The sequence below is a fragment of the Desmodus rotundus genome, chromosome 9 (assembly GCF_022682495.2).
Source record: "Desmodus rotundus isolate HL8 chromosome 9, HLdesRot8A.1, whole genome shotgun sequence".
Lineage (NCBI taxonomy): Eukaryota > Metazoa > Chordata > Mammalia > Chiroptera > Phyllostomidae > Desmodus > Desmodus rotundus.
Window position 1 is genome coordinate 89,304,810 of NC_071395.1, and position 25,277 is coordinate 89,330,086.

Genomic DNA, 25,277 nt, shown 5'->3' on the forward strand with positions numbered 1-25,277 from the left:
CATCTCTGAAAACGTCCTGAAAGTCTCGGAACATCTGTTTCTTGCGTCAGTGGGTGCAACACAGAAGACCAAGCACCTTATCTTTGTTTACGTTGTTCGGAAATAAGGTAAATGTAATTGGAGAACATTATGTGACAATAGAATTTTTTACTGTGTGTAAGAGAAGGCTCAATGAGGTGTTGGATACTAGGAAAGGGGTCCAGTAGGCAGTTGCGTCCTAGGATAAGCAGAGTGCTTACAAGTAGTTGAGGAAACAGTCCTGATTTGAAGACAAAGACTTACTAGGTTAAGAGAAGCAAGGAATGAGTTTTGCTTTATTATTTACATTTTAGCTTGCTCATCCTTATGAACAAAAGGCCACCTTGGCAGTGGTTTCTTTCTTTCTTTTAAAAACTTAAAACTTATAGTTGTCCCAATTTTCCCCCTTTTGCCCTCCTCCACCCAGCCCACCCCCCACTCCCTCAGTCAATCCCCACACCATTGTCCATGTCCATGGGTCATTCATACATGTTCTTTGACTAGTCCCTTCCCCTTCTTTCCATCATTATCCCCCCCCCTTCCCTCTGGTCACTGACAGTCTGTTCCATGTTTCCATGCCTCTGGTTCTGTTTTGCTCTTTAGTTTATTTTGTTCATTAGATTCCTCTTATGGGTGAGATCATATGGTATTTGTCTTCCACTGACTGGCTTGTTTCAGTGAGCATAATGTTCTCCATTTCCATTCATGCTGTCACAAAAGGTAGGAGTTCTTTCTGCTGTGTAGTACTCCATTGTGGAAATGTACCAAAGTTTTTTGATCCACTCATTTACTGATGGGCACTTGGGCTGTTTCCAGCACTTTGCTATTGTAAATAGCGCTGCTCTGAACATAGGGGTGCTTAAGTCCTTTTGAATCGGTGTTTCAGGGTTCTTAGGGTATATTCCTAGCAGTGGAATTGCTGGGTTTAAAGGTAGTTCCATTTTTAATTTTTTGAGGCAATTGCATACTGCTTTCCACAGTGGCTGCACCAGTCAGCATTCCCACCAACAGTGCACTAGGGTTCCCTTTTCTCCACAACCTCTCCAGCACTTGCTGTTTGTGGATTTATTAATGATAGCCATTCTGACAGGTGTGAGGTGAGATCTCATTTTGGTATTAATCTGTATCTCTCTGATGGCCAGTGATGTTGAGCATTTTTTCTTATGTCTATGGGCCATCTGTATGTCCTCCTTGGAGAAGTGGGCAGTCGTTACTTGAAGATTGTCTTGATTCACCAAATATTTCAGTACATATTATGTTTAAGATATTATATAATAAAGTGTAGGAGAGCTAAAAAGACACAGCTTTGTCTCTAGGAAATTTACAGCTTAGTGGGACATTGAAGGAAGGATAAGACACATGGATAAGTTTAATACAAGCAAGAGAGAATGGACAGAAACAGGAGTCAAAATGTTGGATGTTCACAGGAATGGAGAGATCAAAATGAGATTGTGAGAAAGGAGAATCAGAAAAGGTTTCAAATGGAGTTGAAATTTGCTAAATGGATAAGGTTTTGAGGGTCAGTGGTTAGAATAATAGCATTTGAGGTGGGAGGAATATTTTGAATAAAGGCAAAGGCAAAAAAGTCCTGGGCTTATTAAGGGGAACAAAGAGGTTGAGATTTTCAGTCTAGAGGTTAATGAGAGAGAAGGCTGAGATCATTGATAGCCTTTTGAATGAGGAATCTGTAGAAAAAGAGGATGGAGCCTGGATTTAAAATGCTCATTTACTAGGTGACAGGTTGGGGCAAGCCACAACTCTCAGCTGTAGTTTCCTTTTCTGTGGATATAAAACATAACTCACAAACTTTTGAGAATCAAGCAAGAAACTGTGGAAATTTTTTTGGCACATCATAAAATAGATATATTATTTAAATGTGAACACTGGAAATGGAAATACGGAGGGAGATATGTGATACTTGAAATAATCTGGCAACTGCTTTAGATGTGGGGTGGTCAGGAGAGGGAGAGATAAGCAAGACATTTGCTTTCTGGATAATAGAAAGCATGTGGTCAAAAGGAAGAAGAGCTGGTTTAGCAGGGAAGTTGATTCATTCAACTTTGAATAAGTATAACTTGAAGTGCTGGAGAGGTTTCAAAGTGGGTATATATGGTAGTCAAATGAAATGTGGGCTTGGAGCTTGGGAGAGGATTGAGTCTAGACATACAGGTTTAGACTCACCAATATTTACAGAAAGCTTGCTTGATACATAAACTTTATTATTGGCTGAATATTTGTGTCCCCCAAATTTCGTATGTTGAAGCCCCAGTCCCCAGTGTGATGGTATTTGAAGGTGGGGTTTTTGGGAGGCACAACAATTCGGTCATGAGGGTGGAGCTCTTATACTGGGATTTGTGTCCTTACTAGAAGAGGATCTAGAGAGGTGATCTGTCTTGGCCATGTGAGGATACAGCAAGAAGGTGGCTATCTGCAAAACAGGAAGAAGGCCCTCACCAGACATTGAATCGCTGGCACCTTGGTCTTGGACTTCTCAGCCTCCAGAACTGTTAAGCCACCTTTATGGTATAGCAGCCCAAATGAAAACAGGCTTTTCATCAGGTTGTGATATGAGTGAGCTAAAAAGGTCATTTTTGATTGGTTACTTTGAGAACCAGTGTTTCCTTTGGTGAAATATTTAAATGCTGATATTGTCTGTTGTTTTGTTAAGAACATTTACCTCATTGTGGTAGAACCTGTATCTTTTGGTACATTATCTTATACAGTAATTAAATTAATTACCTGCCAAGTACTAAGTACATTAAGTTAAACTTAGAGGCCCAGCTTGTTTTGCAACATGAAATCAATTGCCTAAAATTCCTTGATGAAATGATACTGTAGCAAGATATTTAGTTTAAAGCCTGTCTAATATGATCATAGAAGTAAACTGTTATATCTATTGAAAGAGGAAAATTGCTTATCTTTTGGAGAAGGCTCTTCTGCATCCTAGGTTTCTATTATTAAACATTTGTGAATCTGTATCACCAGTAATTGTTTTAATCAGCATTTAAGCTCCTTTGAAAAGGAAGAGCTGACCTAGAGAGACTATGTTTCATTCTATGTATGATGGTTAAGAGTTGGGGTTCTGGCCCTGGCTGGTGTGGCTCAGTGGATTGAGCACCAGCCTGCAAATCAAAGGGTCACCACTTCCATTCCCAGTAAGGGCACATGTACTGGGTTGCACATGCCCCAGTAGGGGTCATGTGAGAGGCAACCACACATTGAAGTTTCTGTCCCTCTCTTTCTCCCTACCTTCCCTTCCCTCTAAAAATAAATAAAATCTTAAAAAAAAAAAAAGTGTTTGGGTTCTGTAATTAGATTGATTTGACTTGGAATCTAAACTGTAGAATTTACAGTGTAATCTTTGGTAAGCCTTTTATGTCTGAGCTTTGGCCTCTTTATTTCTAAAATGTAGGTAATACAAAAATAAATAAATTTTTAAAAAGTAGGTAATACTCATTTCACAGAGTGGTTGGTGTGTACTTGCACATGATAAATATTCAATAACTGTTATTCAGTCTTCTTATATTCCTTACTAAAATTACATTGTATTGAATATACTATTTATAAATGGACTTTTACTCTTAATAGCATATTAAGAAAATATCTTCTTGTTAGTAAACATATTTACATACCTTTAATTGGTGTGTAATATTTCAACATGCTGTTTCTTATCCTTGACCATTTGATTATTGTTGTGCACAAAAGGTTGTATCTGACATTTTTGCTCATTGCCACATTTTGTAATAATGCTCTTGAATGTGAATTTTGTGTAGTGCTCCTCTTTCAAGCACCAATAACTAAACACATGTAAACATTGTGTTGAGTACAGGTTACATTTTCATTTCACATTTAAGAGTACATGACAAATTGCTGTCATGTGCCAGTGATCCGGAAGGGTGCATATTAGTAGACATTTTTAAAGCACTAGGCCATCTTGTTGGAATTTGTATAGGAATGTTATCCTGAACTTCAGTTTTATTTTACAGTGATAATATAAGTTCAAAGAAAACCCAGAGAAATCTACTCTGTTTGAAAATAGTCTACAACTTTTGAGTTGCAGGAACAGTATTATAAAATCTGTTTTTGTGGGGTGAAGGAAGACGGGATGTCTGAGTTTTCTTTTCTTCTTTCTCTCAAGCAGTCTCATTCCAATCAGCAGTGTAATTGGAATGTTGACTCCAATCTGGAGGAGGAAGGGAAATTTTTGGCAAATGGATACTGAGCAGTTGGGAGTTTTATTCAGATGAAGCATAGACCGCCATTCATTATGAGTACAACTCAGTAAGAGCAGCAATAGCATTCTATTTCTGTAGCTGGGGATTTATACTTTGATAGTATTACATAGTGTTTTGCCTGTAGTAACTCCTTTCCATCTAGAAAAGAACTTTGACTTAAGTGAAATGGTAATATTTATTACATCTGTACTTCTGCAAATGGTTTCCTCTAGTCATTGTGTCATATAAAAGTTACTAAAAGGGGATTTTAGTGAAATCTGAAAACATTTATTGAGAAAACAACAAAAAAGGGGGATATTTATGGCATACTTGAATTGTACTTGACCTACAGACTCTGAGGGCAAAGGACTGTCTTATTTATCTTTGTATCTGCAGAATCTACAATGTCACAGAGTAGTTGCACAGGAAATGTTAAATGAAAGAATGAATGATATAGAAAGTACTCCCTTCTCATTAAGCATCTCAAGATGTAACATATGCATCTGTGTGAAATAGGAGTTACCAGGATACCAGCAAGGCCAAACCTTAGCTTATTTTGATTGTCTCGTGTACCTATTTCAAACCATCTTATCTGCAGAAGGGGTGAGTAGAGTAGCTAGAAAAGGCTAGGTTTTGGAAGTGTAAACTTAAGAATGAGAATTGATTTGAAGGAATTTTAGAAACGTACTTGATCACAGTAGTCTAGTAAGATGGCCATGTGAGACTGGTCCTTAATGGATTCTGGAGTAATGGCATTGTGCTGTTGTCGTGCCACATTTGTAGTTAGCGTTAATCACATCGACACATGACTGCTAAATACATATCTAGAGTCCAGTTTGATGTTTTGTTAGTACAAAAAATTAATGAAAATTTATTGAATTGTATACTTAAGATTTTTGTACCTTTCTGTATATGTTACTTCAGTAGAAAGCTTACTAAATTAAAGTTATTGAAATATTGATTGCTATTTAGGATAAAGTCTACACTCCCTAGCCTTTATTCTGGTCCTATCCACCTTACAAGTTTTTTCTCTTGCTAGTCCCTTTTGGTAGCTTAGTCTGGTGTTTCCCAAAATTATTTTTACCTCTCTCCTGTAATAATCATTTAGAAAACTAAAATGAAAGTTTCTCCACACTGCTATCGTTCCCTAGCTCCATGATTTCCAATCTTGGTTCAACTTTCTATTACAAAAAATGACAGATTTACAAATATAAACTCATACAAATAAATATACAATTATGTTACAAATATAAAATTATAATATGGTACATACATTCCCCAGGAGATTCTGATATATAACTCTTTGGTTGAGAATTTGTTGTGGTGACAAATAGGAGTTTGTCCTATTGAAATTCATTAACTCATTGAGTGTTTTCTGGGCTCTTAAAATTGGTACTGAGCATGGAAAGAGGAATGGGCAGTGGTTCTAGTGCCCAGAGTGCATTCCCAAGAAAAAGAACAGTGCAGTAAAGGCTCTAAGGCATGAAAATTATTTATTTATGCAAATACATTAACAAGTCTCAAATTATGTTTGAGAATCATTCTTTTAAAATGAACAAATGGGAGTTTTTTCTTTTACGGTATAAAATAATTTAAGCAAAACCTGGCTGGAGCCCTTGAGCTAGTAGTCTTAAGGTTAGCAATCTGACGAGTCTTGGTATTTCTTTTATGTTTTAAATTAACTTTTAAATGAACTTTTTGTAGGACTCTGATATTATCTTCCTTGGTCTCTGGGCTATTAAATTCAGTTTCTCTTCATAAGCTTTAAACGTGGTTTTAAAGTTCTTTGTTCTTTTGATTTTTAATTGCCCTTTGAAATTTATTTATATATTAGCAACATCTTACTTGTGATTTTTAAAAGAAAATTTGTCAAACATTACCTGATGAGTATGTTTTAAATAAAGGGAAATTATAACAATAAGACTTAATAAGTCAAAATCATTATTACTTGGGAATTGGTGATTAAGCTATCATGTAATATAAAAAGTCCCCCTTTCAATGAAATTATTTTAGATTATTTTGAAGTTTGTTTCATTCATCTCATAAATATTTGAGTGCCTAGCAAATGCCCGGCACACTGTGTGTTGGTACTGAAAGTAGAAAGAAATGAGGCAGACATGATTTATGCTGCATGGAGTTTACCACCTTCATATAAGTAACATTCTAAACTTAAGTATAATAAAGTGTGATGACTGCCTGTGATAAGAATGGTCTTCTGGGACTTCCAGTTAAAATGGAGGCATAGGTAAACATGGCTCACCTCTTCACACAACCACAGCAAAATTACAAATAGATTACAAAACATGTATCACCCAGAACTGTCAGAAAATCAAGCTGTATGGGAGTCTTACAACCAAGGAATTAAAAAAGTCACATTCATCCAGATGGGTAGCAGGGGTAGAGATGTGGAGAGGCAGAACGGGTGGTCCACACACACATGTATTAGATAAAAATTGGGAAGGATACCTCTGGAGCGAGGCATCCCAGCCCCACACAAGACCATCCAGCCCTGGGTTCCAGTGCCAGGAAGATAAGTTCCAATAACTTCTGGCTCTAAAAACCAGTGGGGGTTGGGGTTGTGGAAGAAGCTGCAGGATTCTCAGGAATCTCCTCTTAAAGGGCCAGTATCAGACTTAGGACTTACGGACTCTCGCTCCCTCTGGATTCTGCACCGGAGCAGCAGCTGGAAGGGAACCAGTGGCATATGGGAGAAATTGAAGAGTCTGGCATCAGGGTGAGTACTGGGGGATTGCTTCCTCTTGGACAAAACTCTGGAGGCCAAGCAGCAGCATTGTCCCCTTTCTGAGCCCTCTCTGACAGAGCCACAGAGCAGTGACACCATATTGGAGGCTCCCATCAACCCTGGTCCACATGGGTTGCCCTGCTTGGCGATTACCTAAGGCTCCTTCTCATTCAACTTATTGGTGCACTTTTCTACAGTAGGCCCACTACTAAGACAAGGAATCAAAGTTGCTCTACCGAATACATAGAAATGAACATAGGGAGGCTGCCAAAATGAGGAGACAAAAAAATACGGCCCAATTGAAAGAACAGAACAAAACTCCAGAAAAGGAACTAAACAAAATGGAGATAAATAATCTATGAGACACACAGTTCAAAACAGTGGTTCTTAGGGTGCCCAAGGAACTCATTAGGTACCTCAACAACATAAAAAGGACCCAACTTGGGGAGGGGGTAGGGGAAGAACGGGGGAAAAGGTGCAGGGATTAAAAAGCATAATTGGTAAGTACAAAATAGACAGGGATATGTTAAGAATAGTATAGGAAATGGAGAAGCCAAAGAACTTATATGCATGACCCATGGACATGAAGTAAGGGGGTGCTTGTTGGAGTGGGGGTGTGCTGAGCATAGGGGAGCAAAAGGGGAATTGGGACAACTGTAATAATGTAATCAATAAAATATACTTAACAAAAAAAAATACCCAGGCCAAAATGAAGGTTACACTAAGTGAAATAAAGAAAAATTTACAGGGAATCAACAATTAAGTGGATGAAGCCAAGAATCAAATCAGTGATTTGGAATATAAGGAAGAAAAAAACATTCAATCAGAACAGTGAGAAGAAAAAAGAATTAAAAAACAAGAGGATAGGCTAAAGAGCCTCTGGGACAACTTCAGTCCTACCAATATTTGAATCATAGGGGTGCCAGAAGGAGAAGAGAAAGAACAAGAAATTGAAAACTTATTTGAAAAAATAATGAAAGAAAATTGCCCTAATTTGCTGAAGGAAATAGACATACAAGTCCAGGAAGCACAGAGAGTCTCAAACAAGGTGGATGCAAAGAGGACCATACCAAAACACATCATAATTAAAATACCAAAGGTTAAAGAGAGAATCTTTTTTTAAAAAAATACTTATTTTTAGGGAAGGGGCAGGGAGGGAGAAAAAGAGAGAGAGAAACATTGATGTGCGAGAGATGTATTGATCAGTTGCCTTTCACATGCCCCCATCGGGGGACCTGGCCCACAACCCAGGCATGTGCCCTGACCAGGAATCAAACCAGTGACCTTTCATTTCACAGGCTGATGCTCAATCCACTGAGCCACACCAGCCAGGGCTAAAGAGAGAATCTTAAAAGCAGCAAGAGAAAAGTGGAGTTACCTGTAAAGGAGTTCTCATAAGACTGTCAGCTGATTTCTCAAAAGAAACTGCAGGCTAGGAGGGACTGGCAAGAAGTATTCAAAGTGGTAAAAAGTAAGGACCTACAACCTAGATGACTCTATCCAGCAAAGCTGTCATTTAGAATGGAAGGGCAGATGAAGTGCTTTCCAGACAAGGTAAAGCTCATTATCACCAAGGCATTATTATATGAAATATTAAAGGGATTTATTTAAGAAAAGATCAAAATTATGAACATTAAAATGGCAATAAATTTATAACTATCAACAATTGAATCTAAAAAACAAACTAACCAAACAAGCAGAACAGAACAGAATCATAGATATGGAGATTATTTGGAGTGTTATCAGTTGGGAGGGGGAAGGAAGAAAATGGTGGAAAAGGTGCAGGGATTAAGAAGTACAAATTGGTAGGTATAGAATAGACAGGGGGATGTTAACAGTATAGGTAATGGAGTAGCCAAAGAATTTATATGCATGACATGAACTAAGAGGGGGGATTGTCAGAGGGAATAACTGGTATCGGGTGGAGTGGGGCAAAGGGGAAAAAATTGGGACAACTGTAAGAGCACAATAAATAAAATATATTAAGAAATGATTTCCAAAAGTAAAAAAAAAAGAATGATGATCTGCGAAGATGTAAGTGGGTAGAGGGCTGAGAGAAACATGTTCTAAAAGGCTTCCTTCCCTTTTGAGACCTACAACATGAGAAGATGCAGCCTGAGAAAAATGTTTTAGGCACGTGAAGGTTGTGGATGAGAGATGATGTACTTTAGGAGAGTGAAAGTTTAGTGTGGCTGGATCTTGGACTTGGGGCTTGGAGGGGAGAAATGGTGATGAAAGATGAGGTCAGAGAGAGAGGCAGGAGCCAGGGCCAGAGCATTGTAAACCAATATAGAGTTTGGGCCTGAAGACCTTGGGAATGATTGAAGGATGGAGGTTAGTAGAGGAGACAAGAGACAAGGTCCCTAAGAAAGTGATAGATTTGGTATGAGATGCAGAGCACAGGTAGAAGGATAGCTTTGAGGATGTTTTAAGGATGCTTTGAAATGTATTAGAAAGAGGGGAAATGGATGGAAAGACTTAATCATATTTTTAGAATGATCACTTTGGGTCCAGTGTGGAGAACTGATTGGAGGGGTTGAGACTTTAGGCAGGGTGCTGATTGGGAGGCTATTGTAATGACCTAGACAGTAGTTGATGGTGGCCTGGACTGGAGTGGTAGCACAGATAATAGAAGTAGACAGATGAAGGCTATTAATTAGAACCGGTAATTGCCAGGAGATAGGGAGAGGGAGGAGTAGTGAAGGCTACATACAATGGAGGTTTCTGTCTGAGGCAGTGGAGTCGAAAGAAGGGCTGTTTATTAAAAGAAAGTAAATTGGAGGAGCAGTTTTAGGGGAGAGAGAAGATGGGGATTTTTGGGGGGGGCATATTTAGTTTGCCTGTGTAGAGTTACGGAGAGAGCGAATGAAGGGTTGGGTTTATAGATCTAGATGTCAGCAGACGAGGGAGAACGTGTGGAGAAATGGCCCTTCAGATGAGTATTTCAAGAGGGAAGAGCCTTATCATTCTATTAAACTATGAACTTTCTCCCCCCAAAAAATGTGAGTTTTTACACATACGTGTAACAGTTTACAAATTAATTTCAAGGTTTACAGAGCAGGGATCTGAGTTCCTTAGGTTATAGAGTAAAAGAAGAGGACCAAGGGCAACACCATGAAGAGTCTCAACTTTCATGGATGGAGCTTAGGAAAAAAGATCTTGGCAGGGAGACTTAGAATGAGTTTTATGCCGTGTGTAAAACCAGGTGGTTGTGGTGTTAAACAGAAACCAAAAGAAGAGAGTTTCCAAAAGAGGCAGTAGTCAGTAGAGGCAAATGTGCCTCAGGGGTTCAGATGTGACAAAGAATGAAAAGTGTCCATTGGATGGACTTAGTAATTAGGAACCCCAGGGCACTGGAGAAGCAGTGTATAGAGGCAGTGGTGAGAGAGGAAGCCATATTACAGTGGGGGGAGGTAAAGAAGTGGAGTCACAAAGTGTAGACAATTCTTAAAGTAGTTTCATTATGAAGGAGAAGAGGTTGGATGGTGGCTGGAGGTAGGAGGCATGGGGGAGACTTAAGTATGTTAAGCTGACGGGGCTGTTCATTAGAGGAGAGGAGAGACCAGGTCCCTGAGGAAGTGGTGGGTTGGGTACGAGATCCAGAGCACAGGCGGAAGGATAGTGTTAGGAGAGTGGGCATTGTAAATGGAAGGAAGAAAAAAATAAGAATGAGTATGAACAGTAAGTTGTAGGTTTAGCGACAACTTGGCAGAATTTGCATATATTTCTGTTTCTCTGAAGTAAGATGTGAAATTATTTCTTGAATTATGAGCACCTCATTAATACTGAAGACTGTAATTTGTATTTATGTATGTATTGTATATGTGATGATCCTGAGTATTCTGTTCAGTTTATATGATGATAAAAATTTAGGGAGGAGTTCTTCTAAATCAAGTTTGTGATTTGGTACTCTTAGTTTTTATGATTGAGTTTTTATGGTTTTTTATGATTAAAAAAAACTATCTCTAAGACATGGCTTAAGAAACTGATTAGTAAATCGGTATCTTGTTCTTAACAATTTCATTCATTTACTGATAGCACCTGTCTTCAAAATGATTCTTATTTCAACTTTAGAAGTGATTAGTTATATTTAGATTTATTCTCAAGGTTTATAATGTTAAATGAGTTTGTACATGCTAAACTTCCAATAATTGTAACTAATTGAACAGATCATTTAAACTCTGAGTAGAAGTGAGTAGAAATTAATCAAGCATTACTTTCACAGATATCTTATAAATTAAACTATAACTACATGGAAATTGATGTTTTCTCTTCACTTGTATTGTTTGAATCAAAGAAAGGAAGTTTATGACTGTATAAGCAGTAATATTTTAATTGAATTATAATTCACATGCTGTAAAATTCACCCCATTTAAAGTGTGGAATTCAATCGTTTTAATATATTCACAAGGTTGTGCATCCATCACCATATAAATATTAATTTAATGTTAGGTAATCCAGAGAATGTGGGTTTGAGATATCTAGCTCAATATATTAACTTTTAATTTGGGGAAGATATAGTAGATCCATCTTTTTGTTGAGCTGATGATTTAGAAGGTAATTTATCTCACCTATAAAGTTTCTGTGGCGTTTAGATGTAAATAGCAGAACACTATTTAGAAAACTCGTGTCAAGAAAGCTTTATCTTATTTATGATCTTCAGTATAAAATTATTTTATCCCTAAAATATATCTACCAACCTGATTTTACATATTTACTTTTAGAACTGTTTCCCCCTTGCTACCAGGCTACCTTGAGACTAGATCTTGACGGAAAATAGGAATTGGGACCTTATTAGAATACTAGATTTATAAACTTTCTTGTCCTCATCTGTTACTGGTGATCATTGCTGAACTTGCAACTAGTTCAGCTGTCTTTTGCTAGTCTTTAATGAAAGTTTGTGATCATATTTCATACCTTGCTGTAGTGTTTAATTATTATTCAGTGGTGATGTCAGTGTTTAAAAAGTTACACTTTTGACAATGCAGTCTTACCATTTTATTTTAATCCTTCCCATGTATTTTTTGTTTCCTTTACAGTACTCTGTGCAAAAAATTTGGTGAAAAAGGATTTTTTCCGTAAGTAAATTAACTTCAAATTTTGTGTGTTGTGTGTGAATTTTTTGGATGGCATTTTCAGAATTGTCTGGTTTAAGGATTTCTCAATTCAGAAATATACTTAATTTTGTTTTATGAATGCATTGGTTCATAGCCTTTAGAGGATTTTATGCTTTTTTAGCCTTAACCCTTTTCCCTATACCCTGCCGACATATTTATATAAAATGTGTATCTGTCCTGGTGTGTATATGCAGATGTGTGTAATGTATATTGAAGGTGTGCATGCTGCTAGATTTCTAGAAAAAATTTGAGATTATTTTGTATCACTTATTTCCCTATATAGGCAATTTTACCCATGCATTTAGGATTCCTTGGGAAGTAGAGAAGTCATTCAGCTTTTTTGGAATTTCCAGACTGTAGGAAAGAAATCTCTGCCACATTTGATTATAGATGCTCTTGTGTCTCCAAAGTAGACATTTGGTTCCCATATTTGCAGTCTCTTTGCTGATCTGTTGTGAAACTTTCTGTGGCTTCATTTAGAATGAAGTTTTGTGAAGGAGGATTGGGAAGTACCCCTTACATGTGGGTAGTTTTAATTTATTGAGTAAAAAAAAAAAGAAGATAAAATTTTCAGTAAAAAATTCTAAGCCAGCAAAATTTTTTATGTAAAATATTTGAAGTTAGAAATAAAGATTGATTAGATTTTTAAATTCAAGTCCTACCATCTAGCAAAAACTGTCTGTGAAGTGGTAACTTAGTATGACGTTAGATAATTCTCAAGGGTTTGGTTAAAAGAAATAATAAGCTCTTGATATATTTTTAAATCATACTTAATTTATTCTACTTGAAATTATATTACTTCCAGTCTTTATAGAGTAGAACCTGAATTAAAATTTATAAAATAACTTCTTATAAATCTATATAAATTTTTTTATGCTATGTGCTTTAGGACATAGTTAAGAAGAACGATATAAGCAGTTGGTGTGTACTGTGTACCCTGTACTCCAATTTTTGTACCCAGTGGTCTTTCTCTGGACTTCTGCCAGTTAATATTGTCTTCACAGGCTAGTGCCGAACTACCCATCCCATCCCTGTTGCTAATAACCTAATAACCAGTGTGTATTCTTTGTACCCTTCTTAAGGCTGATTTGAGGTAGGAAATATCCTAGTAGGAATGGAAAATGGCAAACAGGATTGGACAGGCTGGTGACAAGGAGAGAAGGATGGGAAGTGAGGACTGCCCACTCTCAACAGCTGCTCCAGTACCTTCTAGGACATCGGCTCTGGTTTTAAAGATACAATCTTCAATTTCATTTCCCAGCCTTCCTCCCCAAATTCTATTCCTTCTTCCAGAGCCCCAAGACACAGCTTCTCTAATAAAATATCCAGATAGCCTTGTCTCAGTTTTCCTAGGAAACCTAGAGGGATCTTACTTTAATTCCTTGTAAACCTCTAAGAGGTGATTATCACTTACCTGATCTTTATCTCTCCTTAAGTTGCACCCCCCCCCCAAAAAAGAGGAAACTTTCCCTTTTTTATTGGTGTAAGCTGTAAGAATTGATACAAATTCTTAAGAGTTGTGAGCTTGCTTTAGGGATAAAAAAAATTAAGGGAAACTGTGTAAATATCTTTAAAACCCAGAGTGGGGGAAACACTTGCCCTGGAAAGGGAAACAGGAAAGCCAATCCTGAGGCCTTCAGATGGGACTCAGCCAGCATGGAATATCCCCCGCTTCACAAGAGTGAAGGTTTTCCCTGCTCTGGTAGATTTACATTTTTTTCCATCTTTTACAAGTTGAAGATTGTTCACATTAATTTCAGAGAAAGAAGTAAATAATAGTTCCTAAATCTCTTAATTAAGTTTGAGTGAAAACGTGTGTTTATTGATCAAGATGTAATTATCATTGATACTGAAATATAGTTATGTTTTTGCTTGTAATTCAGTGTAAATCTTGTTGAATGAGAAAAGTAAAATTTAACATGAAGCAAGACTACAAGGTAATGAAATAGATATATATATATTTTTTAACTATAGAAAAAATGCACTGCCATGTGTGGTCTTTTGTCAAGTAACTTGGGTAATTTGAGATACTACTATTGAACTGTTTACAAGCTTATTGGATTTTAAAAATAGATCCTTCTTTCCCCAAAATTTTAGCAGCAAAAGTTTCAAACATATAAGAACATGTAAGGAATTGTACAGTTAATACCCACATTAGATTTTACAGTTAACTTTATATGTTCATTTATCCATTATGTATGTTTTGTTTTTATTTATTTATTTTTATAAATCCTCAACTGGGGATATATTTACTTATTTGAGAGAGAGAGAAAGAGAAACATGGATCGGTTTATGTGCACTGACTGGGGATCGAACCCACAGCCTAGGTATGTGTCCTGACTGGGGATCTAACCTGCGACCCTTTTGCTGTACAGTACAATGCTCCAACCAACCAAGCCACCTGGCCAGGGCCATTTTTTATGTTTTTACATGCTTGTTAATTTTAGAGAGAGGGGAAGGGAAGGAGAGAGAGCATTTCGTATGCGCCCCGACTGGGAACCAAACCCGCAACCTAGCCATGTGCTCTATCTAACCATGAGTTGAACCCAGGACCTTTCAGTTTACAGGGATGCTCCAACCAACTGAGCCATGCTGGCCAGGGCCATTAAGTATGTTTTTAAAAGAATGTTGTCATTAATATAAAATTATTTTCTTTTATAAAAGCAACATTTAAATAAAAGATACGTATGTAAAATAACATACTGTGCTAAGGTGTTGTATAGGGACCATTGAAGTCATTCAGAACCACGTTGGTTGGTTGAATGTTTTTTTCTTTCCCCCAATCAAAAACAAAGCCTTCTTTTCCCTAGTAAATAACTTCCTTTTAAGTTGAATTTTTAATTTCGTTATTATTTTTAGCTCATTAAGTTGTGTTTGTGTAGTGAGAAAATTCTTGAGCTTTAGCTATTTTATATGACTCAGAAGTGATGGGAAAAATTGAGACATTTGAAAAAAACATAGAAAATACTTTAGCCACTTTTTATTTACCACTAGAGGTCTCACTCACTTCAGAAAACTTGATAGCTTTTGACCACATTAGAGTAACTTGGCTGTCAATTTAAATTTTTGTAGAATAATGTAATCAGGTAAATTGAAATAGGTATTTTTTGGGTAGGGTATAGAGCTTGTTGTATGTATAATTGAACAGAAGAGAGACATAGGAGGATGGGAGTCAGACATTCATACTTAATTAAGGATTTGGAAGCCATACCTACTGTTTTTGTGTGGAAAAACTTGTTTTTCTTAGTCCTTAATTCTTTAAACAACATCCAAAGGGAAATCTAGCATGTGATTTTTTGTTGGCTTGTTTTTGCTTACAATCATACACTTACATGTTTATTTGCTTATATTGTAGAATCAAAAGAACAAGGTAGAGTAGATTTCTCCCAGGAGAAAATACTTAATGTTATTAAGGGTAGAGGAAAAAGTATCCTTCCACTAGGCACATTTACAAATTGTTAGATAATGTGGAGATAATATGAACAGCGTTAAACTTTAAGAAGAATAAGTTAAATAGATTGATATCCTAACTTAGCAAGTTTCTTCTTAAATACTTAACATTCTTAAATTTTGGTCTTCTTTTATTTTTTGAAGTTGCTGATCACCAAATCATAGAACTGGAATTGGCTAGGTGATTTCTGGCTGGCCTTGAATGTTGGCATATTAGTATCTTGACTTAAAAAATTAGCGTAGATATCAAAGTGCAAAGTTTCTCCAGTTAGCAATACTTACTGACATTTTGTTGTAGTATTTTCAGCTGTCCATAGATCTATACTGTCCTAGTGTGTTCTACATCAAAATTGTCATTTTCTTTTAATGTTGATTTTGTTCCAACTTCTTCCTTTTTTTTTTTTTGTCAAAAGAGCCACTATTTTCATTGCTGTTTGGTTTGAAAAGTGTAGTGTCATTTTGGCATTAGTTTCTTATAAATTTATATTAGATTTTTCAGAGTAGCTTTCTTTGTTATTTTCTTTTCCTTTCCGCGTGACTTCCCTAGTTTAGGATCTATTCATCCTACTGCTCTTCATGCTACTGTATGACATTTACAACAGTTTCATAGATGGCCTCTGTACCTCTAATCTTTCCTTCTCTCAGTCCATTCTGAATACCACTAATAGAAAAATATGAAAATGTATTTACAACCATGCTCGAGAATAATGGTTCCCTGCTGTCTACAATACCTCAGTCACTCCAAGCCTGTATTTTCTGACTTTATGCTTCTCCTGGATCAGTCTTATCTCCCTGACTGTATTTACTTTCACACCTTAGCGCAAACCTTTTGGTTAGACTCCTCTACGCCCTTCAAACATTGTCAAACTCTCCTTAGTTTTCCTACTCATTCTTTAAAGCCCAAATGAGTCTCATCTCCTCAAAAAGAAAAAAAAAATGCCTTTCTTTAATGTTTAAACTCAAACTGTTCTCCTTTTCTGAGCTCTTGTACAAACTGAATAATATAGTAATTAAAAGCATGAAATAAAAAACCAAACTGTGTGTGCTTGGGTTTAGAATTAAATTTTAGGGGATCCAACCTGTGGCCTGGGATGACTATGAATGCAGCCCAACACAAATCCTAAATTTACTTAAAACCTTTTTTTTGCTCATAGTTTTCGTTAGTGGTTGTGTATTTAATGTGTAGCCCAAGACAACAACTCTTCTTCCATTGTGGCCCAGAGGTGCCGAAAGGTTGGACACCTCTGCCTGGCTCTGCCACTTACTACTCTGACCTTGGACCCTTTGTGCCTCTGTTTCCTTACAAATAAAATAGAGATAATAGTATTATTTACCCATAGGGTCATTGTGAGGAGTAAGAGATATACTATACATGTACATAAAGCATTCATAGTATTATAAATCAGTACAGACATTTGTTTATTCTCAGTTTTTTGTGTTTGTTTTGTATATATGTGTGGCGTTCTTATTTCCCAAATTAGGTATTAAGCTCTTTTTATGGCAGAGTATTAGATTTTTGTTTCAATTTCTCACACTCATGGTAATTTTTCCGTAAAATTTTTGGTTAATTTAATTTCTCTGTAGCCCATGTTCCTGTGTGAAAACCTTCAGTAAGTTCTTTCTTTAAATAAGCTACTAAGGGAGACCTTGGGAAAGTTCTAAGAGAACCAGGAATGTTTTAAGCATTTTCCTTTCTGGGGTCAAAGGTAAAACCCTGTAAACACTTCCACATTTGAGGTAACCTCTAGACCTTGATAGTTTAAAGCTGAGAATGTTTTGAGATTGGAATAATAAAAAATGTGGTTTTTGTTATTTAATGTAGAATTAACTTTAACCTTAGTTTTTAAATGGACCACTCTTATAGCTACATGCTGAACTTTAAAAAAGAATGAAATAGCCCTGGTCGGTGTGGCTCAGTTGGTTGGGTGTCATCCTGCAAACCAGAAGGTCATAGGTTGTGGGCAACCAATTTTCTCTCTCACATTGATGTCTTTCTCCCTCCCTTCCCCTCTTGCTAGAATCAATAAAATTTTAAAAAATGAAATAATCTTGGTAGCAAATAATAATCTTTATTTAATTATTTTTCTAGCTTCCATGTCAAATATTTTTTAATTAAAAAAAAAAAATCTTCCCCCTTTTCACAGGACTTCCGGACCCATTTGCTAAGGTGGTGGTTGATGGATCTGGGCAATGCCATTCTACAGATACTGTGAAGAATACACTTGATCCAAAGTGGAATCAGCATTATGACTTGTAGGTTTAAATGATTTATCTGAAATGAAACATACAATCAGTATTATTTGTTATAGTCTTTGAAAGGAATTACTGAAAAAGATCTGAATTTGATCCATGGTATAATTCGGTCTTCACAGAGGGATACAAACCTACTGGGAAGTACTTTGGTTAATTTATAGCTGGTTTTGGAAGATGAGGTACCCTTTGTAATGACCCTATGAAGAACAAAATGTATAGACAGTATAGAGCAATTCCCTCCTCCTACTGTTATTAATTAAATGTATTCATCACTTTGGTCTAGTTATACATATAAAACCAGAAATCACAGTTGGGGTGCACTCATAGGCATCTTTTTGCTTTTATATGGATAGTTTCTTTCCTTTAAATTTTACTTTAATCATAGTAGTATATGTACCTTTTTAAAAAGGCAAATGATACTGTAAGGCTTTTAATGGGAAAATGCAGTTCTCTGCTCCTTTTTTATCCCAGATTCCCTTTCTTAAGGTAACTGCTTTCAATAACTTTGGCTGTGTATTCTGGTTTTCTCTCTCTCTCAAAACATTGATTTGTTGTTCCACTTGTTTAAGTATTCCTTAGTTGATACTTGTATGTGCCCCAAGCAGAGATCAAATTGAACCTTGGCAAATGGGACAGCGCTCTAACCAACTGAGCTACCTGGCCAGGGCCTGGTATTTTCTTCTGTTTCTAGATATCATGCTTTTTTTTTTTTTTATAGCATCTCAATATATAAATAAAATATACAATTATTTAGTTTTAGGTGTTATTTTAAAATTTCCTATCATAGAAAATGACCTAGCTTTTACAACTGATATCTCTCATCCTCGCTTCCAGAGCACCCATGTTCCCCATCCTTTATCCCAGCCCTCCTATATAGTCATTTGAACCTTTTTGGTTAAATCAGTTTTTTGTTTATATTATTATCATGTAGACATTCATCACCAAGTCACATGATATGCTGATTACATTTCCTTTCTTGACAACTTTTGTTTTCCTGAAATTAATAGCTATTATTTATTTGTTTACTTTTCTATCTGTGTCATTAATTAATTCACAACCTCTCCTTACAGGACTGAATATCTCTTCTGCATATTTTCAAAAATGCCATTGGCTTTGTTTTTTTCTTGGAGATATCTCTTCTGGAGCCTCAATTTGTTTGCTCCAGTCTGGTCTGGTGGTTCTCTAAGACCTGCTGCACATTTGTCCTGGAACTTGCCTTTATTGTTATGTTGGGAATTTCCTTTGTCTCCTAGTTCCAGTAACTTCCTGTTTTGTTTTGTTTTTGTTTGTTTACTTCCTTGTTTGGTGAAGTCTATCTTTGATTGTTATCTTGAGAAAGAGTTCAAAGACAAAGACAGAAAATTACTTTGAGATCTTGTCTGAAAATACATTTTGTTTTCTTGATTTATAATTTGAGAATAGATTTCTAGGTAAGACATCACTTTTCCTCCAAATTTTGAATACATTACTCCATTGTTTTCTAGGACAGTGCTGAATAGAAATACAACGTGAGCCACAAATGGCAGTTCATCTTTAATTTTAAATTTTCTACTAGCCACATTAAAAAGAATAAAAAGAAACAGATGAAGTTAAGCTTTATAATATATTTTATTTAATTCAATGTATCTAAAATGTTTTTATTTCAACATGCAGTCAATAATAAAATAATTACTGAGATATATTACTTACGGAGTGCCTCAATTTGGACTAGCCACATTACTAGTACTCTACAGCCCCATGTCGCTAGTGGCTATCATTTTAAAGCATTGCTGATGCCATCTTGATTTTGCTCCTTCATGATTATTGTTTTCCACCAGAAGATTTCAGGGTATTCTCTTTATTTTATGCCTGACATTAAATTTTTTGATGACAGATTTGGTATGACGGATCTGATACATAGTGCTAGATAATGGGACCTTTTTTTGCTGTTATTCCACTTATTTTATGCTTTCACTGGTGGTTTCTTGTATGTGCCCTAACTGGAGATCATACCTGCAACCGTGGCATGTTGGACAACTCTCTAACCAACTGAGATAGCTGGCCAGGGCAAATATAATGGGACCTTTTAACCTGAGTAAGAACTCTATGGGAAGTGTTTTCTATTATCAGTAGATGATTTCCTCTTCATTTTCCTTCTCTGGAACTCCTGTTATTTGGATATTATCCCTTGTGAATTGGTCGTCATTTAGTGGTCCTATCTTTTTTTCTCCCACATGTTATATCTGTTTAAAAAAATGTTTGTTTTAGTAAAAAATTGAAAACTACGATAAAATAGTTGTACTGTTTCTCAGCTTTGTTTTCCAGCATTCCTAATTATTGTAATTTCTGCTCTCACATTTTTAACTTCAAAGATCATTTGCTTTGTGACTATCCCTTTTTCATAACTACTTCTTATTTCTTGGATGCAATACCTGATGAGAGAAAGGTGAATATTGTAGTTTTCTTCTGTTACATGTATTGACTTTCTTTTCTCAGAGTTTCCTTTTTTCCCTGTTTGGTTTGGTTTTCTGTCTTTTTAGGGAGGCACTTAAATGTTGATTGGAAACTCTGCCCATGGGTAGAGCAGGTCAATTCCCTAGGGCAAGCAGGTGTAACTAGGACATTTTTATTGCACATAATTTAATTCTCCCATCTTCTGCCTGGGGCTGTAATCTTGGATGCAGGTGTTTTTGGAGCTGAACAGTGTTTAGATTGCTAGGAGGACTCTTCATTCACTTTATTAACCCTCTTCTTAATACCCCTCTTTTTATTATGGAATTCCACCTCTTCCATCAGCCATGCATAGTGTCCTGGAGTAGAGAACTTTTCAGAGGATAAACTTTTGGTCTGCTAGGGCTGAGGATGAACTGGTTGAAGGAAGGTACTTACTTGGTAGATCTTTCCATTACTTTTAAACACTTTCACCAATCCTTCTGTTTCAGCTCCACCATCACCATCAGAGTATCTTGGGCTTATAGTTTGGCAATATTTCAGAGTTTTGGTGGCAGCAGTAGTCTTATTTTTTGTCTGTTTCTTCCTGCAGGCTTAGGTTTCAGTTTTTTCCAGGTTGCTAATTCAGTTATCACATGTTCATTGTCCTGATATCTTGACTTTCCAAGTCCTTAGTCTTTTAAGCTTCACAGTCATTGTGTTTCATTCTTAGTCAACCTCAACTTTTCTTCAAAATGTTCCACTTGATTTCACCTACAAAAACTAGCCTAAGATCTTCCATCAAGGCCCTGACTGGGTTGGTTAAAAGTGTCATTTGGATACACCAAGGTTGCGGGTTTGATCCCTGGACAGGGCACGTACAAGAATCTTCTCTCCCTCTCTCTCTTTGCATCCTCACCCATTTTTCTCTCTAAAAACTCAGTAAAATAAAAAAAACCCACAAAAAACCTCTATGCCTGACATCTTACCTACTTATTTTTAGACCATTAGCTCTAAAACTACCTTACCCAGCCGAGCTTTGGCTCTGGTCAGTTATTTAAATTTAGCCTTCTAAATCACATGGGAACAAATATCATGTCTCCACTTCAACTCAATGATAGCTAGAGACAGCTAAGAATTATACTTTTCTCTATGCTCCTCAGTACTGTGGCTCAGTAACTCCAAGTTAACTTAATAAGCAAATAAACAGGAACAAAAGGGTAGGCAAAAGAGAGAAGTGAGACTGCCTAGCTTCCCACTTCTACCACTTATTGTGTGATTATCAGCTTATTATCTAACTCCTTATGCATCAATTTCTATAATAATAATAATGACAGTAATGCCTTTAGAGGACTGATACGAAGATTAAGTGAGATAATGCATGTAAAGTGCTCAGACTAGTATCTGGCATGTACTTTTAATAAATACATTATTTTAGATCAGAAAATTTTTATTAGTTGGTTTGACCTTTAGGGGCTTTGAAAGCATAGCTATATGAGCTACTATCTATGTAGCTTGACCGAGCTTTAGAGTTCTTAATCAGATTGTTTTAAGCCATTTCTTTCTAGCTTCAATCAGATTTAAATTCAGCCAGAAACCCAGCTACAACAGTGAACAAGACATAGTCTTCCAAGTTTACAGCCAAGCGGGGAGAAATACAAGTAATTAGGAAACTATAAACAGTGTGATAACAATTTGGGGAAGTATAGGGTGCTGTGGAAATACGTAGAACTTCTTCACATCGATTGAGGAGTTGGGAGCTTCCTAGAAAAGTGGCATTTAGACTTAGACCTTAAGTAAGAGTTAACTTGAAAATAGAAAAGGTGAGAAGGCTCTAGGCAAAAGCATTGTGTGTGAAGACCCAAAGGTGAAAGAGAACATGACTCTGAAAACAACTTAGAGAGGCAGCATTGGTGAGTTCACATAAGGCAAGGGGAAGTATAAAAGACAAGCAAAGAGAGGCAAGCAGAAACCAGCTCATGAAGGTCTTTTTAAGCTTATTCATAACTTTGAATACTCTCCTAAAAGCAGTGGGAGCCGTGAAGGTGTTTTCAGTAGGGAAATGCTATAATCAGAGTGATATCCAAGAATGAACACTTTGCCTATATTGTGAAGAAGACCTAGAGGGAGGCAAGAATAGCAAAGGATTCTGTGTCCAATACTACAGAGGAATCCAGCAAATAGAAAATGATGACTTTCTGTTAAGAAGTGGTAATGTAAATGGAGTGATGTAGATATCCTAAATATTTTTATTTTATTATTTTTTTACTTAAAAGATACTATTTTTTAGAGAGAGAAGAAGGGAGGGAGATAGAGAGGGGGAGAAACATCGACATGCGAGAGAAACATTGATAGGCTTCCTTTCACACCCCCTCAACTGGAGACCTGGCCTACAATCCAGGCATGTGCCCTGACGGGGAATCAAGCCAATGACCTTTTGGCTCACTGGCTGGTGCTCAGCCCGCTGAGCCACACCAGCCAGGGCCTAAATATTTTTTAATATTGCCTTAAAAGCTAAAATTTTTTTAATCCCCCACCTGCAAAATGAAATCATACTGTATCTTGGCAAATAGGCTGTGGTTTGTTGACCCCTGCCTTAGGCCCCTTGCTTTTCTAACCTTGCTACTGTAGTCTTTCTCAACACAGCAGCTAGAGTGATCTGGTTAAAACATATTTCAAATCTTGTTGTACTCCTCTGCTCCAAATCCCCATCAGCTTTCTCCATCAGCTTCCTTTGTTACTTGGAGTAAGAGCCAGAGTTCATACCATTGCTGAGAAAGATGCCCTTTATGATTTGTCCCCTGTATTGGTTAGAGCAGGCTAACTGATATAATAGACAACACCAACTTTTCATTGGCTTAATACAGTAGAAGTGTATTTTATATGTAAAGTCTATTGGGCAGGGAGGTGAGACACTGTTAAACAGTCACTTACAGATACAGGCTGACAGAAGCTTTTGTTTGCAGTGTATGGTTTCAAGGTCTCTGTGGGCCTTGACACATAGCCTCCCAACAGGGTACTTAAGCCGTGGCAGGCTGCTCTAAGACCTGAGGGAGCCAATATTTTAGCCTACCTGTAAGTCAAGCTTCCCAGCTGGGAAACCAATTTAATGTGATTTTTAAAAAATGTTTGATTTGGGGTATTTAGCTATTTAATACGTGATTCTGGTTCTAGAATTTTGACATGTCATGTGGTAGATACTTGCCATGTTAGGTCTATTTGAAAATTGGTACATATATACTGATTGATATTTTAGTTCATATTTTTCGTTTGAAAGCAACAAATGAAATTTAAATTGGCATAATTTAATAAAAGGTAATATACTAGCTTGTATAATTAAAAGTCCGTTGTGGTGGGCTTGCTTTAAATACAGCTGGATCCAGGGGCACAAATGTGGCTTTCATGTTCCTCATGTAAAGGTTTAGGCTTTTTAATATATTAGGTGAATTTTCCTGAATTTGCTGCTTTATTGAATGACGCATTAAGGTCAAGGTTGCTGGACCAAAAATTTGACCTCTTAGAGTCATTGAAATCTAGTTAGGGTTCTACTGATAGAATTATGTTGTTATATTTTTGCATGGGATGACACCATGTTAACAATTGGCTGTGGTAGAGAGAGCTTTTACATACTTGCAGGTATATGCACAGACAAGTATAGTAACGCTTTTCCCTGCTCTGCTTGTCTGCAGGCAGTGAAGTGAAATCTGCAAGAGTCCTGCTCGCTCAAGGCCTGCATACAGGAAAGAAGCAGGGGAAAAGCGTTACAGTCAGCTTTTGTTCTACAGCATTTTAAAACATAACAGGTATGTCAGATTTTTGGTCTGTCAGCCTTGACAATGCCCCTCGAAAATGAACTGAGTACTCTCTGAGGTGGTAGGTCATATTATTGAAATGTATTTAAAATGTGACTGTAATAAAAGTTCTTGTGAGGTTTTTGTTCTTGGAAAGAAATAACCATAAACTCCCATAGTGTTATTTGACACCAGCTACTAAAATAGTTTTTTCACTAACAAAACTTGTTACTCAGCCTTAGAATGGAGATGTGATAAAGGATTTATTAAAAATTCCTTTTAGATTTTACTTTTAAGATTATTTTAAAAATTTAAATTTGATCTTGTGGATTGATTGAACTCAAAACATGGTTTGCATTACCTTGCCATACTCTGAAACATTTGTGACTCAACTACAAAAACAAAAGAAAAATTTTACACTAACTACTGGTAATTGTCAAGTTACTCATGAAGTCATTTTGGGTTTTTTAGGTATATCGGAAAGTCTGATTCAGTTACGATCAGTGTATGGAATCACAAGAAGATTCATAAAAAACAAGGTGCTGGATTTCTTGGTTGTGTTCGTCTTCTTTCCAATGCCATTAACCGCCTTAAAGACACTGGTTGTGAGTAGATACTAGTACTCTTTAAATGTTACATACATACAATTGTCTAAAAACTTAACTTCTGTGTATGTTTGAAACACTGGTTAAAAATTCCTGGTCTAAATTTATATTTTGGACTTAAAAAAAGACAATGAAACATTTTAAACATGTGAATCCTAGAACTGAATTGGAGATGATGCTTAGTTACTACTGAATATGTAAGGGTTAAGAAATGATTAATTTCCAGAATAATAAAAAGAAAAGTACCAAGTATATATGCCTTTATTATTATTTTTTAATTTTTTAGTATCTTTCTCTGGTTTTGGTGGATTTGTGAGATAAAGTGAGTTTTATTTAGGTGATTAGAGTGTTTAAGGTGGCAGTTAATGGGTAATTATTAGTGAATAAAAATATATAAAACTGGAAAAATTAAAAGTTACAGAAAGGCAAACATTATTTTGAGTGTAAGACAGCTGTATAGCTTATGTTTCACCATGCTGGGCATTTAGAAAATTAGACCAAGATCAAGACATTAGAAGTGATTTCCATATTGGATTGACAAGTTGACGTAGCATATATATAATTCGTGTAATCAGGTGACATAGCATCTTTTTGGGGGTGTTTCCATTGGGACATAGATGGAAACATCTTTTTGAATAGAATTTTTTTGTTGTCTCTACAGAATTCTTTTTCAACAT

At 36.4% G+C, this 25,277-nt stretch overlaps 1 protein-coding gene across 1 annotated transcript in view; it reads left to right on the plus strand.

Moving 5' to 3' along the window:
- The window catches only part of SMURF2 (SMAD specific E3 ubiquitin protein ligase 2), a 105,770-nt gene that overhangs the window by 43,455 nt on the left and 37,038 nt on the right, over positions 1-25,277 (plus strand). Inside the window, exons 2-4 of the mRNA XM_053910727.2 lie at positions 12,015-12,053; positions 17,687-17,795; positions 24,467-24,600. Of these exons, the coding sequence (XP_053766702.1) occupies positions 12,015-12,053; positions 17,687-17,795; positions 24,467-24,600 (282 nt within the window). The remainder of the gene's footprint in view (positions 1-12,014; positions 12,054-17,686; positions 17,796-24,466; positions 24,601-25,277) is intronic.